At 55.3% G+C, this 26,723-nt stretch overlaps 1 protein-coding gene and 8 non-coding genes across 9 annotated transcripts; 3 read left to right on the forward strand and 6 right to left on the reverse strand.

The window, feature by feature from the left end:
- Positions 1–1,911: 1,911 nt before the first annotated feature.
- TRNAM-CAU lies at positions 1,912–1,983 on the forward strand. The gene has a single exon. It is a non-coding gene; the product is annotated as a tRNA-Met (tRNA).
- Positions 1,984–2,754: 771 nt separating this feature from the next.
- Positions 2,755–2,828, reverse strand: TRNAN-GUU. Its single transcript has one exon. It is a non-coding gene; the product is annotated as a tRNA-Asn (tRNA).
- A 2,436-nt stretch (positions 2,829–5,264) lies between these two features.
- Positions 5,265–5,338, reverse strand: TRNAN-GUU. The gene has a single exon. It is a non-coding gene; the product is annotated as a tRNA-Asn (tRNA).
- Positions 5,339–7,769: 2,431 nt separating this feature from the next.
- On the reverse strand, positions 7,770–7,843 carry TRNAN-GUU. The gene has a single exon. It is a non-coding gene; the product is annotated as a tRNA-Asn (tRNA).
- Positions 7,844–8,920: 1,077 nt separating this feature from the next.
- Positions 8,921–9,360, reverse strand: LOC120375503 (DNA-directed RNA polymerases I, II, and III subunit RPABC2-like). The gene has a single exon (XM_039496165.1). The coding sequence runs from the start codon at positions 9,349–9,351 to the stop codon at positions 8,968–8,970; it is 384 nt and encodes a 127-aa protein (XP_039352099.1). The 5' UTR covers positions 9,352–9,360; the 3' UTR covers positions 8,921–8,967.
- Positions 9,361–9,684: 324 nt separating this feature from the next.
- Positions 9,685–9,755, forward strand: TRNAS-CGA. The gene has a single exon. It is a non-coding gene; the product is annotated as a tRNA-Ser (tRNA).
- Positions 9,756–13,864: 4,109 nt separating this feature from the next.
- TRNAK-CUU lies at positions 13,865–13,937 on the forward strand. Its single transcript has one exon. It is a non-coding gene; the product is annotated as a tRNA-Lys (tRNA).
- Positions 13,938–18,942: 5,005 nt separating this feature from the next.
- On the reverse strand, positions 18,943–19,014 carry TRNAD-GUC. The gene has a single exon. It is a non-coding gene; the product is annotated as a tRNA-Asp (tRNA).
- A 7,551-nt stretch (positions 19,015–26,565) lies between these two features.
- Positions 26,566–26,638, reverse strand: TRNAK-CUU. Its single transcript has one exon. It is a non-coding gene; the product is annotated as a tRNA-Lys (tRNA).
- Positions 26,639–26,723: the final 85 nt, after the last annotated feature.

The raw sequence follows: 26,723 nt of genomic DNA on the forward strand, positions 1-26,723 counted from the left end.
TCCTCCGCTTCTCCCTTGCCGCTGGGCGGAGGCGGAAGGGAGCGAAATGTTCCCGGCTGAAAGTTTTGTGCTCGGCTTTGAGGATTAAGCCTGAGCCTCCGGCACGGCTGCTGGCAGATGGGTTTCTGAATGGCATCCAGCCTGCTCTTTGGACCACCAGCTGAAAGCTCTGAGGCCAAGAGGTAGCAAATGGGACCTTTGAGGCTCCCCATACAGGCCTCGGGAAAGCAAGGCAGTAGCAGGGGCTTAGCGCCGTCCTGGGTGGGCTCGAACCACCATCCTTTCCGTTAACAGCCGAACGCGCTGACCCATTGCGCCACAGAGACATGGAGGGGGCAAGGCTGTATTGAGCACAAAAGCCGGGAATCAGCTCAGGGTACGGTATAGCACATGCCTACAGTGGTTAGCCAAGCAAAAGCAAGGAACTGGATTGCTATGGAAGGAAAGTTCTGTGGGAAGGAACCGAAAAGAGCACCGGGGCTGTGGTACAGCGCTCGCATACGCTTTCTTTGGTCTGTTTTGCTGGAAGAGTTAGCAGAGCGAGATTGTTAGTCACAGGTGAGCGGGTGGGTTTATGCAAATACTGGACTCTTGGACAGGAGCAGGGCGGGGGATCAACACGACTTCTGTGGCACATGCACCACCTCTGCAACTAACGTCTGCTACCTCACTCCTAACAACACACCTTTTAGCTCTCAGGACCAAAATACACCGTGAAAGAGATCTAAGATCTAACGGCATAAGCTTAGGGTGAGCAACTGCAGCACTCACAACAATTTGAAGAGATTCAAAACCGCCTCTGCATCTGTCTTTCCACACCAAAGACAGCAAAAAGGACATCAGCAGCACCTGCGAAAGACCAACAAACATCCATTTCTACCTCCCTCCACGCGCTGCCGTTAGGAACCCCTACCCCTTAATGGTGAGTACTTTTCAGGCGAGGGTGACGCTCTCAGGCCTCAAAGGCCAGGTACAGTTACTCTGTCCTTGATCCAAAACCAACAGGAAAATACACTGGATTACTCCTGCCCCAATAACAAAGACACTGGGGATCCCGCAGCAGCTGAAATGACCGTTTGGACAAGCACTCCCATCATGCAATCCGGGGTGGGTGTAACCATGCAAATGACATCAGCCCCAAAAGGCCTTGACGACAGATCACCAACAGATGGCAGGGTAGGCTTCATACTGACCCTGCTTCGACTAGATTGTGGCAAAGATTCCAAAACACCGAACGTTAAAACTCACCTAACGCGGGTCAATCCATCCTCATCGTCGTAACCGCTCGTTATACTCCACACCCGAACGTAGCCCTCATATGGACAACATGCCCTCCTAACTCAGTGTCTGTACGTTAACCTTTACCCCCTCAGGGCTATTGCAGATTATGTATTCCTTACGCCACCCCATTTTAAACCGAACTTTGCACCCTTGGGTAAGCTGTACGTTGTTCCCTGAGCACCAGAAACTTCTACGCCAAAACTCTGTACCGCATAATTTTTTTTCTTTGAACCTCATCTTAATAAAATGCTGACTTTTGTTCGAGATCCCGGCTCCTCTTCCTTTGCAAGGCGTGTGCGTTCTCCGCGTTTTAGTCTGCTAATACGGTGGGGGCGATTGAGCCAGAGGTGCTTGCCTGCTGCAGACACGGATCCAAGGCTGACCCTCGTCCCCCACAAGCGTAACTGAAAACAGTTTAAGAAGTGCTCCCGTTTCTGGCACTCAGCTACCCAGCTCCCAATGGGGTCCAAACCCCAAATAGATCCTTTTTACCCTGTAGAAGCTAGCTGTAAAATCCTGTGACCAGGGCAGCTGCCTAGCAGCCAGCGCATCTGCCTGCCAGAGCGAGGGCATGTAAGGCACTAATCCGGATAGTGGCAGCTAGGTGACAGGGGGAGAGTGTGAAGAAGCAGCAGAGTGGCGCAGCGGGAGCGTGCTGGGCCCATAACCCAGAGGTCGATGGATCGAAACCATCCTCTGCTACGCGTGCGCTTGTTTCTTTTCCCTCTGGGCCTTCAAGCGAGCCGGTGACCAGCAGAGCCCCAAGAGCCTAGGCCATGAGGCAAGAGGTGGCTGAGGCAAAGCGGTGGCCTGCCAGGGAGCTCCCTGGCACCTCTGGCTGCCTGGGCTGAAGGCAAGAGGCAGGCCTGGGCGTGGCGAGGGGCTCCTGTCCCGGAATGAGGCTGCAGTGCTTCCTGGTCCCCTTTTCCCACCCACACCGGCAGGCGGCTGCTGCGGGAGAACACGAGGGAGGCTCTGGGGGCGCTAGGCAGCGCTGTGTGTGTGGCTGTCAGGGGAAAGAGCCGAGGCTCCCGACTCGACCTGCCATTGACTCGCGTGGCTCTGCGCGCCGTCAGCCGGGCGGGTGGGCCAGGCCGCGGACGTGACTCAGGCTTGGGCCGCATGGCCGTGCTTTCCTGATGAGGCATGAGGCAGGCCAAGAGCTTTGCACAGCGTACAGGGAAGTGGGAGGGAGGTGTCTTTGAGCCGGCCTGTCTCCTCCGCTTCTCCCTTGCCGCTTGGGCGGAGGCGGGAAGGGAGCGAAATGTTCCCGGCTGAAAGTTTTTGTGCTCGGCTTTGAGGATTAAGCCTGAGCCTCCGGCACGGCTGCTGGCAGATGGGTTTCTGAATGGCATCCAGCCTGCTCTTTGGACCACCAGCTGAAAGCTCTGAGGCCAAGAGGTAGCAAAATGGGACCTTTGAGGCTCCCCATACAGGCCTCAGGAAAGCAAGGCAGTAGCAGGGGCTTAGCGCCGTCCCTGGGTGGGCTCGAACCACCATCCTTTCGGTTAACAGCCAAACGCGCTGACCCATTGCGCCACAGAGACATAGAGTGGGCAAGGCTGTATTGAGCACAAAAGCCGGGAATCAGCTCAGGGTACGGTATAGCACATGCCTACAGTGGTTAGCCAAGCAAAAGCAAGGAACTGGATTGCTATGGAAGGAAAGGTCTGTGGGAAGGAACCGAAAAGAGTACCGGGGCTGTGGTACAGCGCTCGCATACACTTTCTTTGGTCTGTTTTGCTGGAAGAGTTAGCAGAGCGAGATTGTTAGTCACAGGTGAGTGGGTGGGTTTATGCAAATACTGGACTCTTGGACAGGAGCAGGGGCGGGGGGGATCAACACGACTTCTGTGGCACATGCACCACCTCTGCAACTAACGTCTGCTACCTCACTCCCTAACAACACACCTTTTAGCTCTCAGGACCAAAATACACCGTGAAAGAGATCTAAGATCTAACGGCATAAGCTTAGGGTGAGCAACTGCAGCACTCACAACAATTTGAAGAGATTCAAAACCGCCTCTGCCTCTGTCTTTCCACACCAGGGACAGCAGAAAGGACATCAGCAGCACCTGCAAGAGACCAACAAACATCCATTTCTACCTCCCTCCACGCGCTGCCGTTAGGAACCCCTACCCCTTAATGGTGAGTACTTTTCAGGCGAGGGTGACGCTCTCAGGCCTCAAAGGCCAGGTACAGTTACTCTGTCCTTGATCCAAAACCAACAGGAAAATACACTGGATTACTCCTGCCCCAATAACAAAGACACTGGGGATCCCGCAGCAGCTGAAATGACCGTTTGGACAAGCACTCCCATCATGCAATCCGTGGGTGTAACCATGCAAATGACATCAGCCCCAAAAGGCCTTGACGACAGATCACCAACAGATGGCAGGGTAGACTTCATACTGACCCTGCTTCAACTAGATTGTGGCAAAGATTCCAAAACACCGAACGAACGTTAAAACTCACCTAACGCGGGTCAATCCATCCTCATCGTCGTAACCGCTCGTTATACTCCACACCCGAACGTAGCCCTCATATGGACAACATGCCCTCCTAACTCAGTGTCTGTACGTTAACCTTTTACCCCCCCTCAGGGCTATTGCAGATTATGTATTCCTTACGCCACCCCATTTTAAACCGAACTTTGCACCCCTTGGGTATGCTGTACGTTGTTCCCTGAGCACCAGAAACTTCTACGCCAAAACTCTGTACCGTATACTTTTTTTTTCTTTGAACCTCATCTTAATAAAATGCTGACTTTTGTTCGAGATCCCGGCTCCTCTTCCTTTGCAAGGCGTGTGCGTTAGCTCCGCTTTAGTCTGCTAATACGGCGGGGGCGATTGAGCCAGAGGTGCTTGCCTGCTGCAGACACGGATCCAAGGCTGACCCTCGTCCCCACAAGCGTAACTGAAAACAGTTTAAGAAGTGCTCCGTCTCTGGCACTCAGCTACCCAGCTCCCAATGGGGTCCAAACCCCAAATAGATCCTTTTACCCTGTAGAAGCTAGCTGTAAAATCCTGTGACCAGGGCAGCTGCCGAGCAGCCAGCGCATCTGCCTGCCAGAGCGAGGGCATGTAAGGCACTAATCCGGATAGTGGCAGCTAGGTGACAGGGGGAGGGTGTGAATAAGCAGCAGAGTGGCGCAGCGGGAGCGTGCTGGGCCCATAACCCAGAGGTCAATGGATCGAAACCATCCTCTGCTACGCTGCGGCGCTTGTTTCTTTCCTCTGGGCCTTCAAGCGAGCCGGTGACCAGCAGAGCCCCAAGAGCCTAGGCCATGAGGCAAGAGGTGGCTGAGGCAAAGCGGCGGCCTGCCAGGGAGCTCCCTGGCACCTCTGGCTGCCTGGGCTGAAGGCAAGAGGCAGGCCTGGGCGTGGCGAGGGCCTCCTGTCCCGGAATGAGGCTGCAGTGCTTCCTGGTCCCCTTTTCCCACCCACACCGGCAGGCGGCTGCTGCGGGAGAACACGAGGAGGCTCTGGGGGCGCTAGGCAGCGCTGTGTGTGTGGCTGTCAGGGGAAAGAGCCGAGGCTCCCGACTCGACCTGCCATTGACTCGCGTGGCTCTGCGCGCCGTCAGCCGGGGCGGGGTGGGCCAGGCCGCGGACGTGACTCAGGCTTGGGCCGCATGGCCGTGCTTTCCTGATGAGGCATGAGGCAGGCCAAGAGCTTTGCACAGCGTACAGGGAAGTGGGAGGGAGGTGTCTTTGAGCCGGCCTGTCTCCTCCGCTTCTCCCTTGCCGCTTGGGCGGAGGCGGGAAGGGAGCGAAATGTTCCCGGCTGAAAGTTTTTGTGCTCGGCTTTGAGGATTAAGCCTGAGCCTCCGGCACGGCTGCTGGCAGATGGGTTTCTGAATGGCATCCAGCCTGCTCTTTGGACCACCAGCTGAAAGCTCTGAGGCCAAGAGGTAGCAAAATGGGACCTTTGAGGCTCCCCATACAGGCCTCGGGAAAGCAAGGCAGTAGCAGGGGCTTAGCGCCGTCCCTGGGTGGGCTCGAACCACCATCCTTTCGGTTAACAGCCGAACGCGCTGACCCATTGCGCCACAGAGACATGGAGGGGGCAAGGCTGTATTGAGCACAAAAGCCGGGAATCAGCTCAGGGTACGGTATAGCACATGCCTACAGTGGTTAGCCAAGCAAAAGCAAGGAACTGGATTGCTATGGAAGGAAAGTTCTGTGGGAAGGAACCGAAAAGAGCACCGGGGCTGTGGTACAGCGCTCGCATACACTTTCTTTGGTCTGTTTTGCTGGAAGAGTTAGCAGAGCGAGATTGTTAGTCACAGGTGAGCGGGTGGGTTTATGCAAATACTGGACTCTTGGACAGGAGCAGGGGCGGGGGGGATCAACACGACTTCTGTGGCACATGCACCACCTCTGCAACTAACGTCTGCTACCTCACTCCTAACAACACACCTTTTAGCTCTCAGGACCAAAATACACCGTGAAAGAGATCTAAGATCTAACGGCATAAGCTTGGGGTGAGCAACTGCAGCACTCACAACAATTTGAAGAGATTCAAAACCGCCTCTGTCTTTCCACACCAGGGACAGCAGAAAGGACATCAGCAGCACCTGCAAGAGACCAACAAACATCCATTTCTACCTCCCTCCACGCGCTGCCGTTAGGAACCCCTACCCCTTAATGGTGAGTACTTTTCAGGCGAGGGTGACGCTCTCAGGCCTCAAATGCCAGGTACAGTTACTCTGTCCTTGATCCAAAACCAACAGGAAAATACACTGGATTACTCCTGCCCCAATAACAAAGACACTGGGGATCCCGCAGCAGCTGAAATGACCGTTTGGACAAGCACTCCCATCATGCAATCCGGGGTGGGTGTAACCATGCAAATGACATCAGCCCCAAAAGGCCTTGACGACAGATCACCAACAGATGGCAGGGTAGACTTCATACTGACCCTGCTTCAACTAGATTGTGGCAAAGATTCCAAAACACCGAACGAACGTTAAAACTCACCTAACGCGGGTCAATCCATCCTCATCGTCGTAACCGCTCGTTATACTCCACACCCGAACGTAGCCCTCATATGGACAACATGCCCTCCTTACTCATTGTCTGTACGTTACACTTTTACCCCCCCTCAGGGCTATTGCAGATTATGTATTCCTTACGCCACCACATTTTAAACCGAACTTTGCACCCTTGGGTAAGCTGTACGTTGTTCCCTGAGCACCAGAAACTTCTACGCCAAAACTCTGTACCGTACACTTTTTTTCTTTGAACCTCATCTTAATAAAATGCTGACTTTTGTTCGAGATCCCGGCTCCTCTTCCTTTGCAAGGCGTGCGTTCGCTCCGCGTTTAGTCTGCTAATACGGCGGGGCGAGTGAGCCAGAGGTGCTTGCCTGCTGCAGACACGGATCCAAGGCTGACCCTCGTCCCCCACAAGCGTAACTGAAAACAGTTTAAGAAGTGCTCCCGTCTCTGGCACTCAGCTACCCAGCTCCCAATGGGGTCCAAACCCCAAATAGATCCTTTTTACCCTGTAGAAGCTAGCTGTAAAATCCTGTGACCAGGGCAGCTGCCTAGCAGCCAGCGCATCTGCCTGCCAGAGCGAGGGCATGTAAGGCACTAATCCGGATAGTGGCAGCTAGGTGACAGGGGGAGAGTGTGAAGAAGCAGCAGAGTGGCGCAGCGGGAGCGTGCTGGGCCTATAACCTAGAGGTCGATGGATCGAAACCATCCTCTGCTACGCGTGCGCTTGTTTCTTTTCCCTCTGGGCCTTCAAGCGAGCCGGTGACCAGCAGAGCCCCAAGAGCCTAGGCCATGAGGCAAGAGGTGGCTGAGGCAAAGCGGCGGCCTGCCAGGGAGCTCCCTGGCACCTCTGGCTGCCTGGGCTGAAGGCAAGAGGCAGGCCTGGGCGTGGCGAGGGCCTCCTGTCCCGGAATGAGGCTGCAGTGCTTCCTGGTCCCCTTTTCCCACCCACACCGGCAGGCGGCTGCTGCGGGAGAACACGAGGGAGGCTCTGGGGGCGCTAGGCAGCGCTGTGTGTGTGGCTGTCAGGGGAAAGAGCCGAGGCTCCCGACTCGACCTGCCATTGACTCGCGTGGCTCTGCGCGCCGTCAGCCGGGGCGGAGTGGGCCAGGCCGCGGACGTGACTCAGGCTTGGGCCGCATGGCCGTGCTTTCCTGACGAGGCATGAGGCGGGCCAAGAGCTTTGCACAGCGTACAGGGAAGTGGGAGGGAGGTGTCTTTGAGCCGGCCTGTCTCCTCCGCTTCTCCCTTGCCGCTTGGGCGGAGGCGGGAAGGGAGCGAAATGTTCCCGGCTGAAAGTTTTTGTGCTCGGCTTTGAGGATTAAGCCTGAGCCTCCGGCACGGCTGCTGGCAGTTGGGTTTCTGAATGGCATCCAGCCTGCTCTTTGGACCACCAGCTGAAAGCACTGAGGCCAAGAGGCAGCAAAATGGGACCTTTGAGGCTCCCCATACAGGCCTCGGGGAAGCAAGGAAGCAGCACAGGCTTAGCGTCGTCCCTGGGTGGGCTCGAACCCCCATCCTTTTGGTTAACAGCCGAACGCGCTGACCCATTGCGCCACAGAGACATGGAGGGAGCAAGGCTGTATTGAGCACAAAAGCCGGGAATCAGCTCAGGGTACGGTATAGCACATGCATACAGTGGTTAGCCAAGCAAAAGCAAGGAACTGGACTGCTATGGAAGGAAAGTTCTGTGGGAAGGAACCGAAAAGAGCACCGGGGCTGTGGTACAGCGCTCGCATACACTTTTTTTGGTCTGTTTTGCTGGAAGAGTTAGCAGAGCGAGATTGTTAGTCACAGGTGAGTGGGTGGGTTTATGCAAATACTGGACTCTTGGACAGGAGCGGGGGCGGGGGGGGCACACGACTTCTGTGGCACATGCACCACCTCTGCCATCAATGTTTGCTACCTCACTCCCTAACACCACACACAGAGCAGCCTTTTATCTCCCAGGGCCAAAATATACCGTGAAGGAGATCACATAGCATAAGCTTAGGACTAATGATTTCAGCAGTGCAGCACTAACAACAATTCTAAGAGATCCCAAAATACTTTTGTCTTTACACAGCAGGAACAGCAAAAAAAAAAAAAAAAATCAGCAGGAACCCACTCATACAAGCAGATTCTAAACAAACATCCATTCCTATCTCCCCACAGGTTTTGGCGTTAGGAACCCATACCCCTTAATGGTGAGTACTTTTCAGGTGAGGGTGAAGCTTTCAGGCTTCAAATGCCAGGTACAGTTACTCTGTCCTTGATGCAAACTAAACAGGAAAATACACTTGATTACTCCTGCTTCCTCTCCCACAATGCTCTGCTCCCACACCTGCTCACGTGGCTCCAGCCCTCCAGTCAGGTCCCGCCCCCTGCCTACCTGCCCGGCCTGGCGCACTCCCCTGGCCAGCCCCGGCTCTTCGGTGCTAAGAGTCCGGCTGCCAGCCCCACCAGGGGCACTTGCCGAAGTGCCGCCTGGTCCCCGCCGGGGCCTCTGCTGGGTCCAGCTCTCCCGGCGGGCCAGTGGCTGCGTCAGGGGCTGTAGAAGGCAATGCTGTGGAAGTGCGCTACACACAGCCAGTCCGGAATTTTTTTTTTTGCTTAAAAATGGGGGTTTATTTTTTATTTACACAAATATAAACAAAAATAAAAGCATCTGCAGGTGAAAGAGGAACCAGGGACAATGACAGGAAGCAGGTCAGTCAGTGATAATTAGCTCATCCACACCCCAGTCTTCATAGCTTCCATCTGGCAGGTACCTGCGGATGATTATGGGAATCTTCCGAGCTTTGAGTTCTTTCATTGCAATCAGCAGAGGATCTGCCTCTCCTTCCAACTCTACCATGACTGGAGCACACATCGCTATCTGGAGTGCACGAGTGCCCAGGACTCTGGCTCGCTCATATTTGGTCATGTATGGAGTTGTGATCCGCTTCTGATTTGCCTGCTGTCTCTCTCCAGATGGAAGGATTTCTACATTCTCTTGACCCTCTTCCTCTGCGTTCTCCAAATCATCTAGCCCTTCATCTTCCTCCACATCGTCAAAGTCGTCACCATCAAAGTTGTCCTCGTTGTCGGACATGCTGCCGGCCCGGCGCAAGACTCTTGCGATGCGATCCCAACCGCAGACCCCTCTAAGGGAGTTTCCTTTCTCTGAGCAGGCTGTCTTCAGGGCAAGAAGCTTATGCAGCTTCAACCTTCCTGGGTCTGACCCTTGAGCATTCAGTATCCCTGTCCCACCAGCTGCATCCTGCTGTGCGACTGCACATGGCTAAGCAAAGAGAATGAACCCCAAATCCCCCCTGTGCTTTGGGAGCCAGGTTTATGTGGGAATTCTGTAGCTCAGATGACTTCATGCCTGGGCATTGTGATTCTTTACCAGTTTCTCTGGCACTGGGGCAATTTTGTGCTCACAGCTGTGATGGCCAAGTGGTTAAGGTGTTGGAATCGAAATTCAATAGGCAGGTTCAAATCCTGCTCACAGCGAGGCCTGTGTTTTAGCCAGTCTCTCACTGGGGCAACACCTCTGTACAACCCCCTGAGACACTCTCAATTCTCTCCCCACCACAAGTAAATCCTGTTCTGCTCCTTTCATAGAGATCCCTGGGACACCCCCTCACACTGTGTCCCTGAGGGGGTCTGGCAAACTCTCAGCACCTGAAGCCTCTGCCACTCACCTGGTGCCCCATAGATCAGACATAGCCCTGGTTCTGCTCCTCTCTCTACAGTGTGAAAGGAGCCAAGTCAGTGACTCCATGGGAGCTATGGGGCTGCAGAACCAACAGAGAAAAAATAGGTGCTCAGCACCCACTGGCAGCCAGCTCCTCGCCCCCCCGCCCCACTACAGGCTTTGCTGACAAGCTCCTCCTCTTCCCCTTCAGCACCTCCCACCTGCCAGTGATCAGCTGTTCAGTGGGGTGGAGGAGGCGCTGGGCAGGGAGAGGGAGGAGCAAGAGACAGGAAGAGGTGGGGGCGGGAGAGGAATGGTGCAGAGGGGACAGGGGTGGGAGCTTGGGGGAAGGGGTGGAGTGGGGGCAGGGCCTTGGAAGGAAGGGGAGGAGTTGTTGCGGGTGGCCCCGATGGGAAGCACTAACTATCACAGTGACAATAGAAGTGACCAGCCTTGCGGGGGAGGCTGAGGGAGATCCGCACTCATCAGGTCTCTTCTCTCCCCCACGGTGAGCCAGACACTGCTCTCTCCTGGCTCTCACTCTAGCAGCTGGACGCCAAGGAGCCATTTCCCCACAGGAAGTGCATAGAGTGCCCCTGTGGTGCTGGGGGGCTGGCGCTGCTGCTGCCTGTGGGGCTGGCAGGGGGGCTGATGTCTGCACAGACTCTCAGCTGCCAGGCCGGAGGGGGCACTTGGGACCTTACCAGACCGGCTCAGTGAAGACGGGGGGTTGACAGAGCAATACAGACGCTCTCCAGAGCAGGGAGCAGCATCCGCCCATGCAGCCAGGCAATGAGCATTTCCCACAGCCTGGAGCCGAGGGGGAGGCGGCAGCTGCTGTTCCAGCTCCTCGGGGACAGGCCCTGTCAGCCAACAGCCACTTCTTACTCCCCACAGCCAGGGGTGAGCTGCAGACGGTTCGCAACGGTTCGCGCGAACCGTTTGCTAAAATTAGACGCCGGACAGCGAACCGGATGCTAAAGTTCTCTGTCCGGCGTCTAATTTTAGCAAACGGTTTGCGCGAATTCTGCCTCCACCTCCTACCATGAAGCTCCTCCTTGCTTCTCCTCCCCACGGCTTCCCGCGAATCAGCTGTTCGCTCGGAAGCCTGGGAGGGCTGAGAAGCAAGCAGGCTTCCCGCCCAGGAAGAGGACGCTGAGGTAAGAAACTAGCGGAGGGGAGGGGAGGGGAGGGGAGGGGCGTGTGCCCGGCCAGTCCTGGCCGCGGCCCGTCCCCGCCTCCCGGCCGCGACCCTGCCCGGCCCCGGCCCGCCCAGCCCCGGGTCCCCGCCCGACCCTCCTGGCCACGTCCCCGCGTTCCCGGCCGCGACCCTGCCCGGCCCCCGGCCCCGGGTCCCCACCCGACCCTCACCGGCTGCGGCACGCGCCCCCAACCCCGAACCTCTCCCCGGCCGCCTGCCTCTGGCCGCACCCTCCCAGGTCCCTGCCCGACCCTCCTGGCGCGCCCCGCGTTCCCGACCGCGACCCTGCCCGACCCCGCCCCATCTCCGGGTCCCCGCCCGACCCTCACCGGCTGCGGCACGGCCCTGCGTCCCGCCCCCGAACCCCTCCCGGCCGCCCAGCTCGGCCGCACCCCGGCCTTGCCGTGCCCCACCTACCGGGATGCTCGGCTATGGACACGGCCCCCACCTCCAGCCCGGCCTGGCCCGTGGCTCCAGCCGCCCCTGCTGTTTTGCCAGGGGCTGGGCCCGGCAGCGCGGGTCTGGGCGTGGCGGCCCCGGCGCTGCCCGGCTCCAGCTCTGGCCGCAGCCCTCCTGGCTCCACCCGGCCAGCCACCTGGCTCCGGCCGCTGGGCTCCCGCCGCATCCTCCGGCTCGGCCGCGACTCCTGTCCTGGCCCAGCCACGTCCAGGCAGCGGTAAGGGGGCAGGGAGGGGTGTTGGAGAGGGTAGGGAGTTTGGGGGTGGGGGTCAGAGGGCAGGAACAGGGGATTGAATGGGGCAAGGGTCCCGGGGAGCAGTCAGGAAAGAGCAGGGTTGGATGAGGTGGTGGGGGCACTCAGGGACAGAGAGAAGGGGTAGTTGTATGGGGTAGGGGTTCTGGGGGGCCATTGAGAATGAGAGGAGGGGTTGGGTGGGGCGGCAAGGGGCAGTCAGGGGACAGGGAAGGGGGGGATGGGTCAGGGGTCTCAGAGTGTGTGTGTCAAGGAACATGAGGGGTTGGATGGGGCATGACCCCCCCCCCGGAGGGGGGGGGAAGGAGGGAACCCGTTGTTAAAATTTTGGAGGGCGGAGGGAACCCGTTGTTAAAAATTTGGCAGCTCATCACTGCCCACAGCTAAGGGCGCCGGGTTCCTCCGGTGGGGGTGTGGAGCAGCTGTTCGTTTTCCTGTCCTTTTTCTGTGCAACTGCTGACAAAAACATCCCAGACAGAGAAGCAACAGGCCAAAATACTATTTAGCAGCTGCCAAAGTAGCTCAGTTGGGAGCGCATTAGACTGAAGATCTAAAGGTCCCTGGTTCAATCCCGGGCTTTGGCAGGTCCTTTCATCTCTCTTTGTGCAGTGGTGGCTTGTTTTCTGGGAGCACAGCAGTGCCTGCACCCAAGGTGAGTCCCTGAGCTTGGGCTCTGCAGTAGGAAAACACAGAATGGGCTTCTGCCCCTAGTTGGCCCACCTGACCTTTAACAAGGCGAGATGGGAGCTGTCTTTCCCAATATGGCAGGAAGAGAGCAAGGCAGGGTGACCCTCAGGAATGGTGCCAGAGGGCTGCTGGGCAGTGGCAGGCAGTGACAGGCAGGGATTGGGGATGGAAGCTCCTCTGTGCAGCTGAGCAAGGGCAGTACCAGGGAAGGGGCATTTGTAAAAGTGACCCAGCAACACCTCTCCTCCTCTGGGCACCTAGAGCAGAGGCAGCTGGTGCTGACAGCTCCAAGGGAAGGCTTAAAAGCCACAGAGCAACTGAGGTCAGGGCTAGAGGAGGGCAGGACCATGCCTAGGTGTGGCCTTCAGACAGGCACAAAAACTCCCAGCCAGGCTGCTCCCTGCCATGCCAAACACCCACTGAAGGTCACCAGCATGCAGGGCGGCTGCTGATGCTCTGTGGCCAACATCACAAGATGGTAGGAAAGCAGGGCCAGCCCGCCTGGTGGGGTCTCTGACTGGTCCCACTCAAGGTGCTCACTTTTGCAGTGGGGCAGGAGATTTTACCCCAAGAGGCTTTTACCCTGGCGAGAAGCAGAGAAACACCCAGGCTCCGAAGACGCTATGTAGCAAGTACCCTCCAGCACAGGGACAGGCGCACATGCCAGCCCGGGCCGCCACCCATTTTCTTTGGCAAGTCAGGAAGGGCAAAGGCGAGACTGGAAGCACCTGGGGCTCATGCCCCAGCCTTTGTGATGCCCAACCCCCAACTCCTTCCCCGGGCTCTAGCTAAAGCCAGAGCATTGGCCTGAGCGGCCAAGAAGAGGTTCCAGCCCTGAAGGGAGCAGGACTTTCAGCCCAAAGGTAAAACTGCAGAAACACAACCACCAAGGGACTCGAAACTTCAGTCTTCTGATCCACACTCAGACACCTTATCCATTAGGCCACATGGTAACATGAGAAAAACCCCTCCAAGCCCTTCTTTGGAAAAGACGGACATTGTGTTTCTCAGGTCATCTGCTGAGGGGGGCCGAGACTCTCTGGCACAAGAAGTCGAGTTCCCAGCGACACGTGAGACTTAATTCTCTGGAGCCAGGTGCAGGGTTTGGCGGAGAGGCTCAGGCATGGGGGATTGGGGTGCAGCGGACGGACCGGCTGTCTAGGTGCGGAGATTTAGTCGCAGAGGCACAGGAGGGAGGAGGAGGAGGAATCCTGCTGACAGGCAGTGGCTGTGCAGAAAAAGAGGAGGGGTTCTGGGGACTTTTTTTGTCTCTCATTTGCCGGCCTGCTCGCTCTTGTGCTGAACAGTGAAGATACTCTCAATAAGTCCAGGTAGCTCAGTTGGTAGAGTATCAGGCTCTTAATCTGAGGGTCCAGGGTTCAAGCCCCTGTCTGGGTGCTCAGCTTTTAAGTTGCCTTGTGTGCCAGGAGCCAAATGATTCCTGGTGCTGTTCACCAGCCACATGCGGATTCCCAGAAGCTGTGGCCATTTCCTGGAAAGGTTCCTTTCCTCAGGAGAGAGGCCACATCCCCAGGAGCAGGCCTAGAACACGCAGTCTCTGGCTGCCAGGAAGTGCTGTGGGGCCAGGTGCTGAGAAAGCCCAGAGGGGGAGCAGCAGAGATGAGGGGAAGAGAGACAGAGAAGCAATGAGGACAGAGCACAAGTGTACAGGGGGTTCAGGTCTGGGTATTGTGGGGAACTTCCCTGGTTTATACATGACCCTGGTGCAATTGGCCAGAGAAAGGATCTGAGTCCCCATCCCTTTACCCAGAGGCTGCCTGACCCCAAGGACGCTCTTTCTACTCTCCTGTGTGGCAGAGACCTCGTAACCCCAACAAGGCTGGGCCCAGGAATCCTGGGGTGTTTGATGACCCCCAATCTTGTCATGATCACTTGAACAGGGCTACAGTGTCTCCACTCTGGGCACTTCCCTGACCCACTCCTCATTGCATGTGTTTCAAGCAAACACCATTTATTACCCAGCAATCAATGTAAAACACAAGGAAAGATGGGAAAGGAAAACACGTCACCCTGTTCTGTGGCACAGGGAGATCACAACCAGCGTCTCTGGAGGGTCAGGGCAGGTCACAGTCTCTCCCTCACATGTCCCAGGCCTCCTTCCCAGGCCCTGGCTGTGCTGCAGGGACACCACGGGCTGGACACTTGCTCTGGGGACAGTCCCCTTGCTCCCAATGTCTACCACACACATAGAGCTGGTCCCATGGTGTAATGGGCAGCACTCAAGACTTTGAATCCTACAATCTGAGTTCAAATGTCAGTGGGACCTCCTGGAGATATGTGATTTTGCTGCAAACCCCTGGAGCTCAATGTGCTTGGCTACCCTCTGTCAGGATGAACTAGAGTGAGGTTTTTCCCTCCTGCTGGGTGACTGATGCCCACTGGAGATAGGTCTTTGGTCTGGCTGGTTCAATGAGCTTAACAGTCTGGCTAGAGAGTCCTGTGGGTTGACCATATGGTTGTTTCTCACTGCTTCACCTGATGCCCACAACTTTGGTCCCTGTACCTGCAGCTGCCACACTCTTCCTCTTGCCCATATGGCATTTAAAGGAAGGAGGGCCAGGGCCAGGCTTCATAGTCAGGGCTAGGCAGGAGGGAGGCAGAGTCCCAGGCTGGAGCCCAGCACCTCTCCTCCTCTGGGCACCTGGAGCAGAGGCAGCTGGTGCTGACAGCTCCAAGGGAAGGCTTAAAAGCCACAGAGCAACCGAGGGCAGGGCAAGAGGAGGGGAGAACCATGCCTATGCGTGGCCAGCAGACAGCCACAGAGACACCCAGCCAGGCTGCTCCCTGCTCCCTGGCATGTCAAACCCCCACTGAAAACCACCCGCAGCCAGCTGCTGATGCTTTGTGGCCAACATCAGAAGATGGTAGGAAAGCAGGGCCAGCCCCCCTGGTGGGGCCTCTGACCATTCCCACTCCAGGTGCTCACTTTGGCAGTGGGGCAGGAGATTTTACCCCAGGAGGCTTTTCCCCAGCTGGCGAGAAGCAGAGAAACACCCAGGCTCCCAAGGTGCTATGTAGCAAGTACCCTCCAGCACAGGGACAGGCGCACACTTGGAAGAGGGAAACTGCTCCACACGCTAGCCCGGGCAGCTGCCCAGTTTCTTTGGCAAGTCAGGAAGGGCAAAGGCAAGACTGGAAGCCCCTGGGGCTCATGTCCCAGCCTTTGTGACACCCAACCCCCAACTCCTTCCCGGGGCTCTAGCTGAAGCCAGAGCATTGGCCTGAGCGGCCAAGAAGAGGTTCCAGCCCTGAAGGGAGCAGGACGTTCAGCACAAAGGTAAAATTGCACAACCACAACGGGACTTGAACTCTCAATTGCCTGATTCAAAGTCAGATGCCTTATCCATTAGGCCACACAAACAAAACCTTTCCAAGCACTTATTTGGAAAAGGCAGACACTGTGTTTCTCAGGTCCTCTACTGAATGGGGCCGAGACTCTCTGGGCACAAGAAGTCGAGTTCCCAGCAAGATGTGAGACAATTCTCTGCAGCCAGGTGCAGGACTTTGGCAGGGAGGCTCAGGAAGCGGACGGACTGGCTGTCTAGGTGCTTAGATTTGGTCTCACTGAGGAGAAGGAGGAATCCTGCTGATAGGCAGTGGCTGTGGAGAAAAAGTGGGATCTCCAGGCTGCTCAGGTCTGTGGATGGACCCAGGATTTCCCAACAGGCATTGATGGTGTGAGGACCCTGCAGCCCCACGTCATTGCTAATAGACCCTGCAGCTCCGAAGCCCCTGGAGCTCCCAGCCACCACAGGCAAGAGAGGGAGCCCCCAGCGCTCAGACACTGCAGGCAGAGCCAGGAGCTCCCAGTCACCGGGGGGGTGAGGAGAAGCCGCAGCCCCCGGCCATTGCAGATGGCCCTGTAGCTCCCAGCTGCCACAGGTGGATGCCAGAGCCCCCAGCTGCCATCGGGACCCCCCGGCCCCCACTGGCAGGAACCGTCACCCTTCGACCGGCAGAAAACAGAGGTGCGCAGAAACCCATCGCGCCCTGTGACCCCCCGCCCCCGGTGCTGCGGCTTCTCGCCAGGCAGGAGGCGGTGCCCAGTAGTTTCCCCAGGAATTGAAATTAGGGGGGGTGTTTGAATTTACGGGGGGGGGGTGTCAGGGCCAATGAGATATATAAAAGAGATGTGAATAAAGTAAATGTTTTGTTAGGATAATGCAAATTTAATATAAGGATAATGCAAGTTACACATAACAGGTCTAGATTTCTAAAAATATATATAATTAAAAAAATGTATTTAATTTAAATTGACTTTTGAAAAGTAAGCCATCATGGGATAAGAGGGAAGTCCTCTCATGGATCAGTAACTGGTTAAAATTTTGGAAACAAAGGGTAGAAATAAATTATCAGTTTTCAGAATGGAGAGAGATAAATAGTGGTATCCCAGAGGGGTCAGTACTGGGACCATTACTGTTCAACATACTCATAAATGATCTGGAAAAATGGGTAAACAGTGAGGTGACAAAATTTGCAGATGATACAAAACTGTTCAAGAGAGTTAAGTCCCAGGCAGACTGCGAAGAGTTACAAAGGGATCACACAAAACTGGGTGATTGGGCAACAAAATGGCAGATGAAATTCAATGTTGATAAATGGCTTCATCGGATGCATAGAATGGAACATATAGTGAGGATATATGTATATGCACACACACATACACACAGAGAACATGAAAAGGTGGGAGTTGCCCAACCAACTCTAAGAGGCTAATTAATTAAGATGAGCTATTCTCAGCAGGAGAAAAACTTTTGTAGTGATAATCAAGATGACCCATTTAAGATAGTTTGACAAGAAGGTGTGAGGATACTTAACATGGGGAAATAGATTCAATGTGTGTAATGGCTCAGCCATTTCCAGTCTCTATTTAAGCCTAAATTGATTGTATCTAGTTTGCATATCAAGTTCAGCAGTTTCTCGTTGGAGTCTGTTTTGAAGCTTTCTGTTGCAAAATTGCCACCTTTAAATCTGTTACTGAACGGTCAGAGGTTGAAGTGTTCTCCTACTGGTGTTTGAATGTTATATTTCCTGACGTCTGATTTGCATCCCATTTATTCTTTTGCACAGAGACTGTCTGGTTTGGCCAATGTACATGGAAGAGGGGCATTGCTGGCACATAATGGCATATATCACATTGGTAGATGTGGAGGTGAACGAGCCCCTGATGGCATGGCTGATGTGATTAGGTCGTATTATGGTGTCACTTGAATAGATATGTGGACAGAGTTGGCATCGGGCTTTGTTGCAAGGATAGATTCCTGGGTTACTGTTGTTGTTCTGTGGTTGCTGGTGAGGATTTGCTTCAGGTTTGGGGGTTGTCTGTAAGCAAGGACTGGCCTGTCTCCCATGATCTGGGAGAGTGAGGGATCATCTTTCAGGATAGGTTGTAGATCTTTGATGATTCGCTAGAGAGGTTTTAATTGGGGGATGAATGTAAAGGCCAGTGGTGTTCTGTTATTTTCTATGTTGGGCCTGTCTTGTAGTAGGTGACTTCTGGGTACTCTTCTGGCTCTGTCAACCTGTTTTTTTCACATCAGCAGGTGAGTATTGTAGTTTTAAGAATGCTTGATAGAGATCTTGTAGGTGTTTATCTCTGTCTGAGGGATTGGAGCAAATACGGTTGTATCTTAGAGCTTGGCCATGGACAATGGATCATGTGGTGTGTCCTGGATGGAAGCTGGAGGCATGTAGGTAAGTATAGCGGTCAGTGGGTTTCCAGTATAGGGTTGTGTTTATGTGACCATCGCTTATCAGCACAGTACTGTCAAGGAAATGGACCACTTGAGTGAATTGATCTAGGCTGAGGTTGATGGTGGAATGGAAATTATTAAAATCACAGTGGAATTCCTCAAGGGCTTCTTTTCCATGAGTCCAGATGATGAAGATGTCTTCAGTGTAGTGCAAGTACAGTAGGGGCATTAGGAGACGAGAGCTAAGGAAGCGTTATTTTAAGTCAGCCATAAAAATGTTGGCATACTGTGGGGCCATGTGGGTACTCATAGCAGTGCCGCTGACTTGAAGATATATATTGTCCTCAATGTGAAATAGTTGTGGGTGAGGACAAAGTAGCGAAGTTCAGCCACCAGGTTTGGCATGTAACTAGTTCACAAAACTAGGGGCGGGTGTTGGGAAATCACTGCTCATGCCCCTGGGCAGCCTATTGCCCTTTACCGCTCTGAAACGTGCCCCCACATGCAGACCCCGAAGCTGGGCCCGGGGGCGGAAGGACAGGACGAGCATCTCCTTGCGAGGTAATTGTCTCTCTGGAGGTGAAAGTCATCAGTGAGGGGTGCGAAGGGAAGTGGCCGTCGAAGGAGAATGCAAGGCATGTGGTGGGCAAGCCAGGAATTTCTTTGTCCCCCTTTCAAAAGGGGTCACACTCCCCATCGGGGAATTGAACCCCAGTCTCCTGCATGACAGGCAGGGATACTCACCACTATACTAACGAGGAAAGGGGCACAGTGAGTGGCCCTAACTCCCACAGACTAGCTATGGTCAGCGTACACCTACACCGTCGCATGGGCCCCAGCAGGCAACAGCACCCCTGGCCCTCTTCTGCTTCCCAAAGGCTTTGGCCGCAGCAACAGCCCTGGGAAAAGCCCTGGCCCTCCTCACCTGCCCTTGCCCAGCAGGACGCCTTTCCGGGCCTACACAGCTCCTCACACAACACCCGCCTGGGACCTTGCCCTCCCCTACCAGCTCAGCAGCACCTTTTTTCCTCTCAAAACCTCCTCTTGCCACCCTCTCCCTTCCACACTTCACACTCACCTCATCACAAACTCACCCACGGCCCCTTTGGCTTCTCAAGCACCTCTGGAGGGATGCAGCTTCCCTGGCACGCAGATCCTTCCCTTCAACGCGCACTGGACGGACATTCGAAACACAGCCCTTTCCAGGAGGGAATGCGCTGCTTTTGGACCCTGGCGCCCAGCAAGAAGTCCTGGGACTCTTTTTCTGACCGATGGACCCCACTGACTTGCCTTTACCAAGCAGAAACTGAGGACCGGCTGATGGCTCTCTTTGCAAACGGACGCCATCAGACTGAGCCACGAGGCGTGCTGCAGGATAGCCCCTCCCCACCAAAAAGCAATGCCGTGACCCGGATTCGAACCAAGGTTGCTGCGGCCATGGCGCAGAGTACTAACCACTATACGATCACGGCCAGGCGCTGGGGGCGCAGGCAGCACCCCAGCGGAAAATGCTCAGCTCTGCGCTCTCGGGGCGGCCACCTACCTTGCCGGTGGCCACAGGTCTTTCTCAAGTCTCCCCATTACAGTCACAGGTCAAATGCTGAGCAAAGGAAAAAAGACAGGAAGCCAATCCCATGCCTGTCCCTTTTTCTGTCTTCCTCCACCCCTGGACCAAATCCCTCCCCATTTGTCTGGGTCATTGTCCTCATGGCCCTGTCCAGCCTATTTCCCGTTGCCGCTCTGAAACGTGCCCCCATGTGCAGGCCCCGGGGGAGGCTTTGGCTAGGGCGAGCATGTCCTTGCGAGGTAACTGTCTCTCTGGAGGTGAAAGTCATCAGTGCGGGGTGCGAAGGGAAGTGGCCGTCGAAGGAGAATGCAAGGCATGTGGCGGGCAGGCCAGGGATTTCTTTGTCCCCCCTTCAAAAGGGGTCACCCTCCCCATCGGGGAATCGAACCCCAGTCTCCCACGTGACAGGCGGGGAGACTCACCACTATACTAACGAGGAAAGGGGCACGCTGAGTGGCCTCAGCTCCCACAGACCTTCTATGGTCCGTGTACACCTACACCGTCGCATGGGCCCCAGCAGGCAAGAACACCCCTGGCCCTCTTCTGCTTCCCAAAGGCTTTGGCCGCAGCAACAGCCCTGGGAAAAGCCCTGGCCCTCCTCACCTGCCCTTGCCCAGCAGGACGCCTTTTCGGGCCTCCACAGCTCCTCACACAACACCCGCCTGGGACCTTGCCTGCTTAGATAAAGATTGTAACTCTATGAAGTTAAGTTTTAGTCACTAGAAAGCTTGTTTTGTTTGTTTTACTTGTAATGATATCTGTGCCTTCTGTTCTTACTGATTATCATGTAATCCTGCCTGCCCGGCCCGGGTCCAGCGGGCCGGGGGGGCGGCTCCTGCCTGCTCGTCCCTGGGTCCAGCCGCGCGGGGGGGGCGCGACTCCTGCCTGCCCAGCCCCGGGTCCAGCCGGGGGGTGGGCGCGGCTCCTGCCTGCCCGGGGCCGGGTCCAGCTGGGGGGGGGTGGGCGGCTTCTGCCTGCCCGGGGCTGGGTCCAGCTGGGGGCGGGGGGCGGCTCCTGCCTGCCCGGCCCCCCGGGTCCGGGTCCAGCCGGGCGGCGCGGCTCCTGCCTGCCCGGCCCCCGGGGCTGGCCCCGGGTCCAGGTAGGACGGTAAGGGAACAGGGAGGTTGTGTTGTATAGAGGGTAGGGGAGTTGGGGGGGGGGAATGGATTAGTGTCGGAGCGGTCAGCGGGCAGGGAACAGGGGGATTGAACGGGCAATGGTCGGGGAGGCAGTCAGAAAGGAGCAGGGGTTGGATGGGGCAGTGGGGGCAGTTAGGGTAGGGATTCCAGGGACAGTCAGGGGACAGAGAGAAGGGTGTTTGGATGGGGTAGGGGTCCCAGGGTGCCATCAGGAATCAGAGAAGGAGTTGGATGGGGTGGCAAGGGGCAGTCGGGACAGGGAAGGGTGGATGGGGCATGGGTCCTGGGGTGGGGCTGTCAAGGAACATGGCGGGGTTGGATGGGGCAGGAGTCCCGGTGGGGGGCATGACCCCTCATGGGGTGAGGAGGAGGAGGAGGGAACCGGTTGTTAGCATTTTGGCAGCTCATCACTGGTGAAAACTATCAAGAAATGCAAATCCTCGAAGGAGCCTGTGCCAGAAACTGGGTGGTGCAGAAACCACAGCCCCATCCCCACCTCTGATCCACCCTTGGCTGGCACTGGATCATGCCCCCTGTGCCCCCAATCGGCCCCGTGAGCCCTGGGGGGCAGGGAATAGCCATGGTGCTGGGCCCCCCATCCAATTGAAGTATTCAATGTCACAGTGACCCAAGGTGTGTGCACAGAATGGGGATGGAGTGTGTGGGTGTCAAGAGTGGGGCTGGGGGGAGCGAGGATCAACACTTTGTCATGGGCAGATCATGCTGGTCCCAGGGTAATTTCGGGGGGGGGGGCTCTGATTCCTCACTCAGCCGGGGGGCTCCCCTCTGGGCTGAGGAGCCCTGGGGTGGGGCGGGTGCGGGGGCTGGGTGTGTGTGTCAGGCTGGGGGAGCTGCCTGGGCAGAGGGGCTGGAACTCCAACCCACCCCCACCCATCCACTCTGGGCTCTCTAAATCCCACCTTCCCACAATGCACCTTGGTAACCCCACCCTCCTCTATCCCTAATCCCCCTAGTCCGCAGTCAAGAACCGGGGCTGGGAGTGGGGCCGTTGCTTGCTGGGGAAAGGGGGTCGAGGCCGAGCTGGGAACCAGGGGCCCAGGCTGAGGGTGGGGTTGGGGAAGAACTGGGGCAGAGTGGGGCTGAGTGGGGCTCCCTCCATAGGGGCTGGCTCAGGCCCTGAGGTGCCCCCATGCATGTTCCTCTGTGTCCCCCTAGGAGTCATGCCCCACATTTTGGGAACTACTGAACCCTACTCGCTAAGCAGGGGCTAGTGATGCCAAAGCCCAGGGAAAGGGAGAACAAGTGCGGGGCCCCCAGCACTGGAGCCATGTGAGGGGCTGCAGGAGCGGGGCAATGGCTGGTGGCCCAGGGAGTTAAGGGCAAAGGGGGCACAGCAGGGGCAGGAGTTAGGGGTGAAGGAGGTGCAAGGGCTGGGAGTGCAGGAGCTAGCGGTAAAGGGGGAGGGGGATCGTCCAGGGGCAATGGGGAAGTGCCAAAGTACAAGCTTTGCCCAGGGCACCATTTTCCCTAATGCTGGTCTGAGCAAACAATTGGAAATGACCCTTCAGTGAGACCAGAACCATAGTGTAGAAAAGCCCCTTTGTTAAGTGGTGGTGGCTGAGGGCTTAGGGAGATGGGTTAAACAATAACAGGCATTTTTCTGTGGAGGTTTGATTCTTGCCTGTTAGGCAAGGCTGGTGTGTGGTGTCTCCATGGCTGCACTTTCAGTGTCTGATCTGCCACAGGGCCAAGTCTAGACATATTCAGAGGTTCTATGCCAGGGTTTCTCAAACTTCCTTTCACTGCAACCCCCTTCTGCCAAAAAAAAAACTCACTACATGGCCCTGGAAAGAGGGATCAAGCACCAAGCCCCTCCCCACTGAGCAGAGGCAGGGGAGACAAAGCCCGAGCTCTGCCCCAGTTAGGGGAGGACAAATCCAGAGCTTGAGGGATTCAGCCCTGGGTGGTGGGGCTCAGACTTTTGGCTTCAGCCTCAGGCACCAACAAGTCTAATGCCAGCCCTGGCAATCCCATTAAAACAGGGTCACATCTCACTTTGGGGTCCTGACACACAGCTTGAGAACCACTGCTCTATGTTGATGGGAGAGAGTTTTCTGTGGGTGCAGTTAATCCACTTCCCAAGAGGTGGCAGCTATGTCAGTGGGAGAAGCTATATCGGTGGGTGTGCAAGCTGTGGTGTTTACCACATTTAAGAAGTTTAATCAAACCCCATTTTGAAAACCACCTGTGGTCTGGGAATGGCAAAGGACCTCGATGAAGCAGGGTTTGTCCTTCAAAGTCCTGAAAATCACAATTCTCTATTCAGCTCATTGTGCTGGTATAGCTCAGTGGTAGAGTGGTTGATTGCAGCTCCAGTGATCTTCAGTTTAAACCCCAGTGTTCTCTTATAACCTTCTTTCCTTTTTTAAAAAAGGAAAACATTTTCATTTCCATTCTCCATTCTGTTCAGGGGCTCCACTATACAGGGGTGCTTGATATGAATGTAAACACTCAACATTTTGCTGTCCAAATGCATAAAAACTTAGCGAAGCTGTCCATCAGCTGAAATCAATTCCAATCCTCTAAGTGTCTAGTTTATGTTTTCATCAATTTAACAAAGGTATCATATGAATGCACATTTGCAGATCCCTCTTCTCCAGGAGCTGTGCTGTGCAGAAGAACAAGAACCACATCCAGCTGCAGTTCAGGAGTCTGATGACAAATGTTCTGAGGGCTGGAAAAAATGCCTTCTAGTGAGCTATTGAAAGAGCTCAACCTGTTTAGCTTATCAAAAGAAGATTGAAAGGTGACTTCATTGAAGTGTTGAAGGGCCTTAATGGAGAGAAAAGATTGGATATGAAAGGGCTCTTTAATCGAGCAGAGAAAGTCATAACAAGACCCAGTGGCTGGAAGGTGAAAAGAGACAAATTCATATTACAACTAAGACACAAATATTCAACAGTGAGGATGATTCACCACAGGAACAAGCTACCAAGGAAAGTGGTGGATTCACCATCTCCTGATGTCACTTAATGAAGACTAAATGCCTTTCTGGAATGTGTTTGCTCTAAAAGTAGCTATTGTGTCATTCAGGAGGCCTGTGATATGCAGGGGGTCAGATTAGATGCTCTAATGGTCTTTTCTGGCCATAAAGTTGACTAATTTCTGAAAAACTGAGTGTAGCATTGGGAGCAGCATCTGATGTTTTCCTGTCTAGCCGGCTTCCTGCCTAGAACGAACGCTCCTTGAGTGGGGTGATCCACAGGGAGTAGTTCAAACCTCCAAAGTGCCTGGCCAGGGACAGGACATTAGCACAGCAAGGGAGGGGTGTGGCAGTGACATCACAAAGGCCTTTTGCAGGACCTCAGACTATTGGTCAGAGGTGGTGGGGAGGTGGTGACCTCACAGAGCGATGCTGACATCAGCCAGGCAGGACAGGGGCGAGGGGCCAGGGAAACCTCAGAGACCCCTGTGGCTTTGCTTCAGCAAGTCTCCTTCTCCAGGTCTCTCTTTGAGGACTGAGAGAGTATTCGGGTTCACGTACGTGAGTGCCAGGAGGAACCTCTTTCGAGTTTTCTCCTTCCCTTTTAGTGATTTTACTAGAAAACAGACGTCCCTGTTTAGAAGGTAAGAGCCTCCTCGAGGGAAGGGGTGTCATGGGGGCATCACAGTTCGGATGCTGGTGCCCCCCCCCCCAATGTATGGAAGTTCCCGGAGAGCAGCATCCACGGCAGTGATTTGCTCCTGGCTGCCGGAGATAGAGGCTCAGCTCTCAGAACTTCCCAGAGCGATGAAAGGGGAGGGGCCCATGGCTCTGTAGCAGGAATGCAGGGCAGGCGAGTTCACAGCAGGCATTGTGGGATACTGGAGGAGGCCAGTTATGGTGATATAATGAACAGCAGCGTCTACTCTGTCACTTTAAGTTTGCTGCACAAAGCTCTAGACCTCTCATCGAAGTCGTTTTATTTTGTCACCAAAACAGGGCAGTTTTGTCGCCAGACGTGGCATTGCAGTGTGTGCACCAGCCACAAGCTGCCGACCGAGGGAGCGTTGTGTGTTTTTCACACACCTGAGCAATATAATTCTGCTGAAACAACTTTGTAGTGCAGACCTGGCCAAAGATTCACTCACACACACACACACACAGCTTGCAAGGAAAACCTCACCTGCTCCTCTGCTTTGCAGAATCCAAACACAAGCAAAGCTTGTCAGGCCCCTGTAAAGATGGCAGGGAGTCAGGTGTGGGCAGGGCCGGCTCTGGCTTTTTTGCCGCCCCAAGCAAAAAAAAATGGGGTGGGGCCACCGGAGCAACAAAACAGGGGGGAAAAACGGCACGGGTGGAGCGGCAAAGCGGGGGTGTGTGGGGGGATACGGCGCGGCTGTGGCGGCAAGCGGGGACCCGACGTGGCTGGAATGGCAAAGTGGCGGGGGACAACACAAAAACGGCGGGGCTGGAGCAGCAAAGCAGGGGGATGGGGGGAAAGACAACGGCGCGGCTGGCAAAGCAGGGGAAAATCAAAAGAAAAAACCCACAGGGTGGCCGGAGCCAGGGGACTCCCTGTGCTGCAGAGTGCGCGCCCGGTCTAGTGTGGGGGGGGAAGGGGAGGGAGCGGGGGGGAGAGAGAAGGGGGGCGGCCAGCGCTTCAGGGGGGCACTCACCACGCGGCTCCGACCGCCACGCCGCCTGGCACCCTCACTCCTCTAGACTAACCAGCCCTAATATACTGTAACATGGTTATATTCCACCACCTTCACTGGTTACACCCAACAAAATCAATTATACAGCAGACAGAAACAATCACAGAACCAGACAGAGACCATGCAAATAAACATACAAAACAATACAGAAGGGAGGATTTCACAACTACATCTATACAGACATAAGGGTTTTCCAGCTGCGTCTATTGATAAGTGAGTTCTTGCCAGACAGGATGCTACCAAACTAAGTTTCCCTTTCTCTGGAGGTGATGGAATATCAGGACAGGATTGTATTCCTAACAGCCCAATCGCACCTTATTTCAATGTGACTAGTTGGGAATGTGAGGATGTGACCATACACTTCCCACCTTATGGCTGCCTTTGCTGCTTAGCCGAAGAACCAGGCCTCAGACTGTCACAGTAAGAGAAGGCCATTACACAGACAGACAGTGATTTTTTATTCTTTCTTTTATATCTTTATAACTAGCTAAGTGAAAAAAATACACCTAAATTCTTAAAGTACAGGCCTTTGCAGACAGGCCTGAATCTCTGTATCCTAACAGTCCTCGAGGTCAGGCAGCCTCTGGGTAAGGGGGTGGGGACTCAGATCCTTTCTACAGCCAATTCCACCAGGGTCGTGTATAAACCAGGGAAGTTCCCCACAATAGCCAGACCAGATGCCCCCTGTACACTTGTGCTCTGTCCTCACTGCTTCTCTGTCTCTCTTCCCCTCATCTCTGCTGCTCCCCCTCTGGGCTTTCTCAGCACCTGACCCCACAGCCCTTCCTGCCAGCCAGAGACTGCGCTATCTGCACCTGCTCCTGCAGCCTCTCTCCTGCTTGCTAAGGAAAGGAACCTTTCCAGGAAATGGCCACAGCTTCTGGGAATCCCTGTGTGGCTGTGAACAGAGTTTGGCTCCTGGCACACAAGGCAACTTAAAAGCTGAGCACCCAGACAGGGGCTTGAACCCTGGACCCTCAGATTAAGAGCCTGATGCTCGACCAACTGAGCTATCTGGGCTTGTTAAGAAACATTTTCACCATTCACCACAAGAGTGATTATCCCAGTGTGCAGGCAAGAGTGAGCAGGCAGGCAAAAGAGAGGC

This window comes from Mauremys reevesii, linkage group 12 (genome assembly GCF_016161935.1).
Source record: "Mauremys reevesii isolate NIE-2019 linkage group 12, ASM1616193v1, whole genome shotgun sequence".
Classification (NCBI taxonomy): Eukaryota; Metazoa; Chordata; order Testudines; family Geoemydidae; genus Mauremys; species Mauremys reevesii.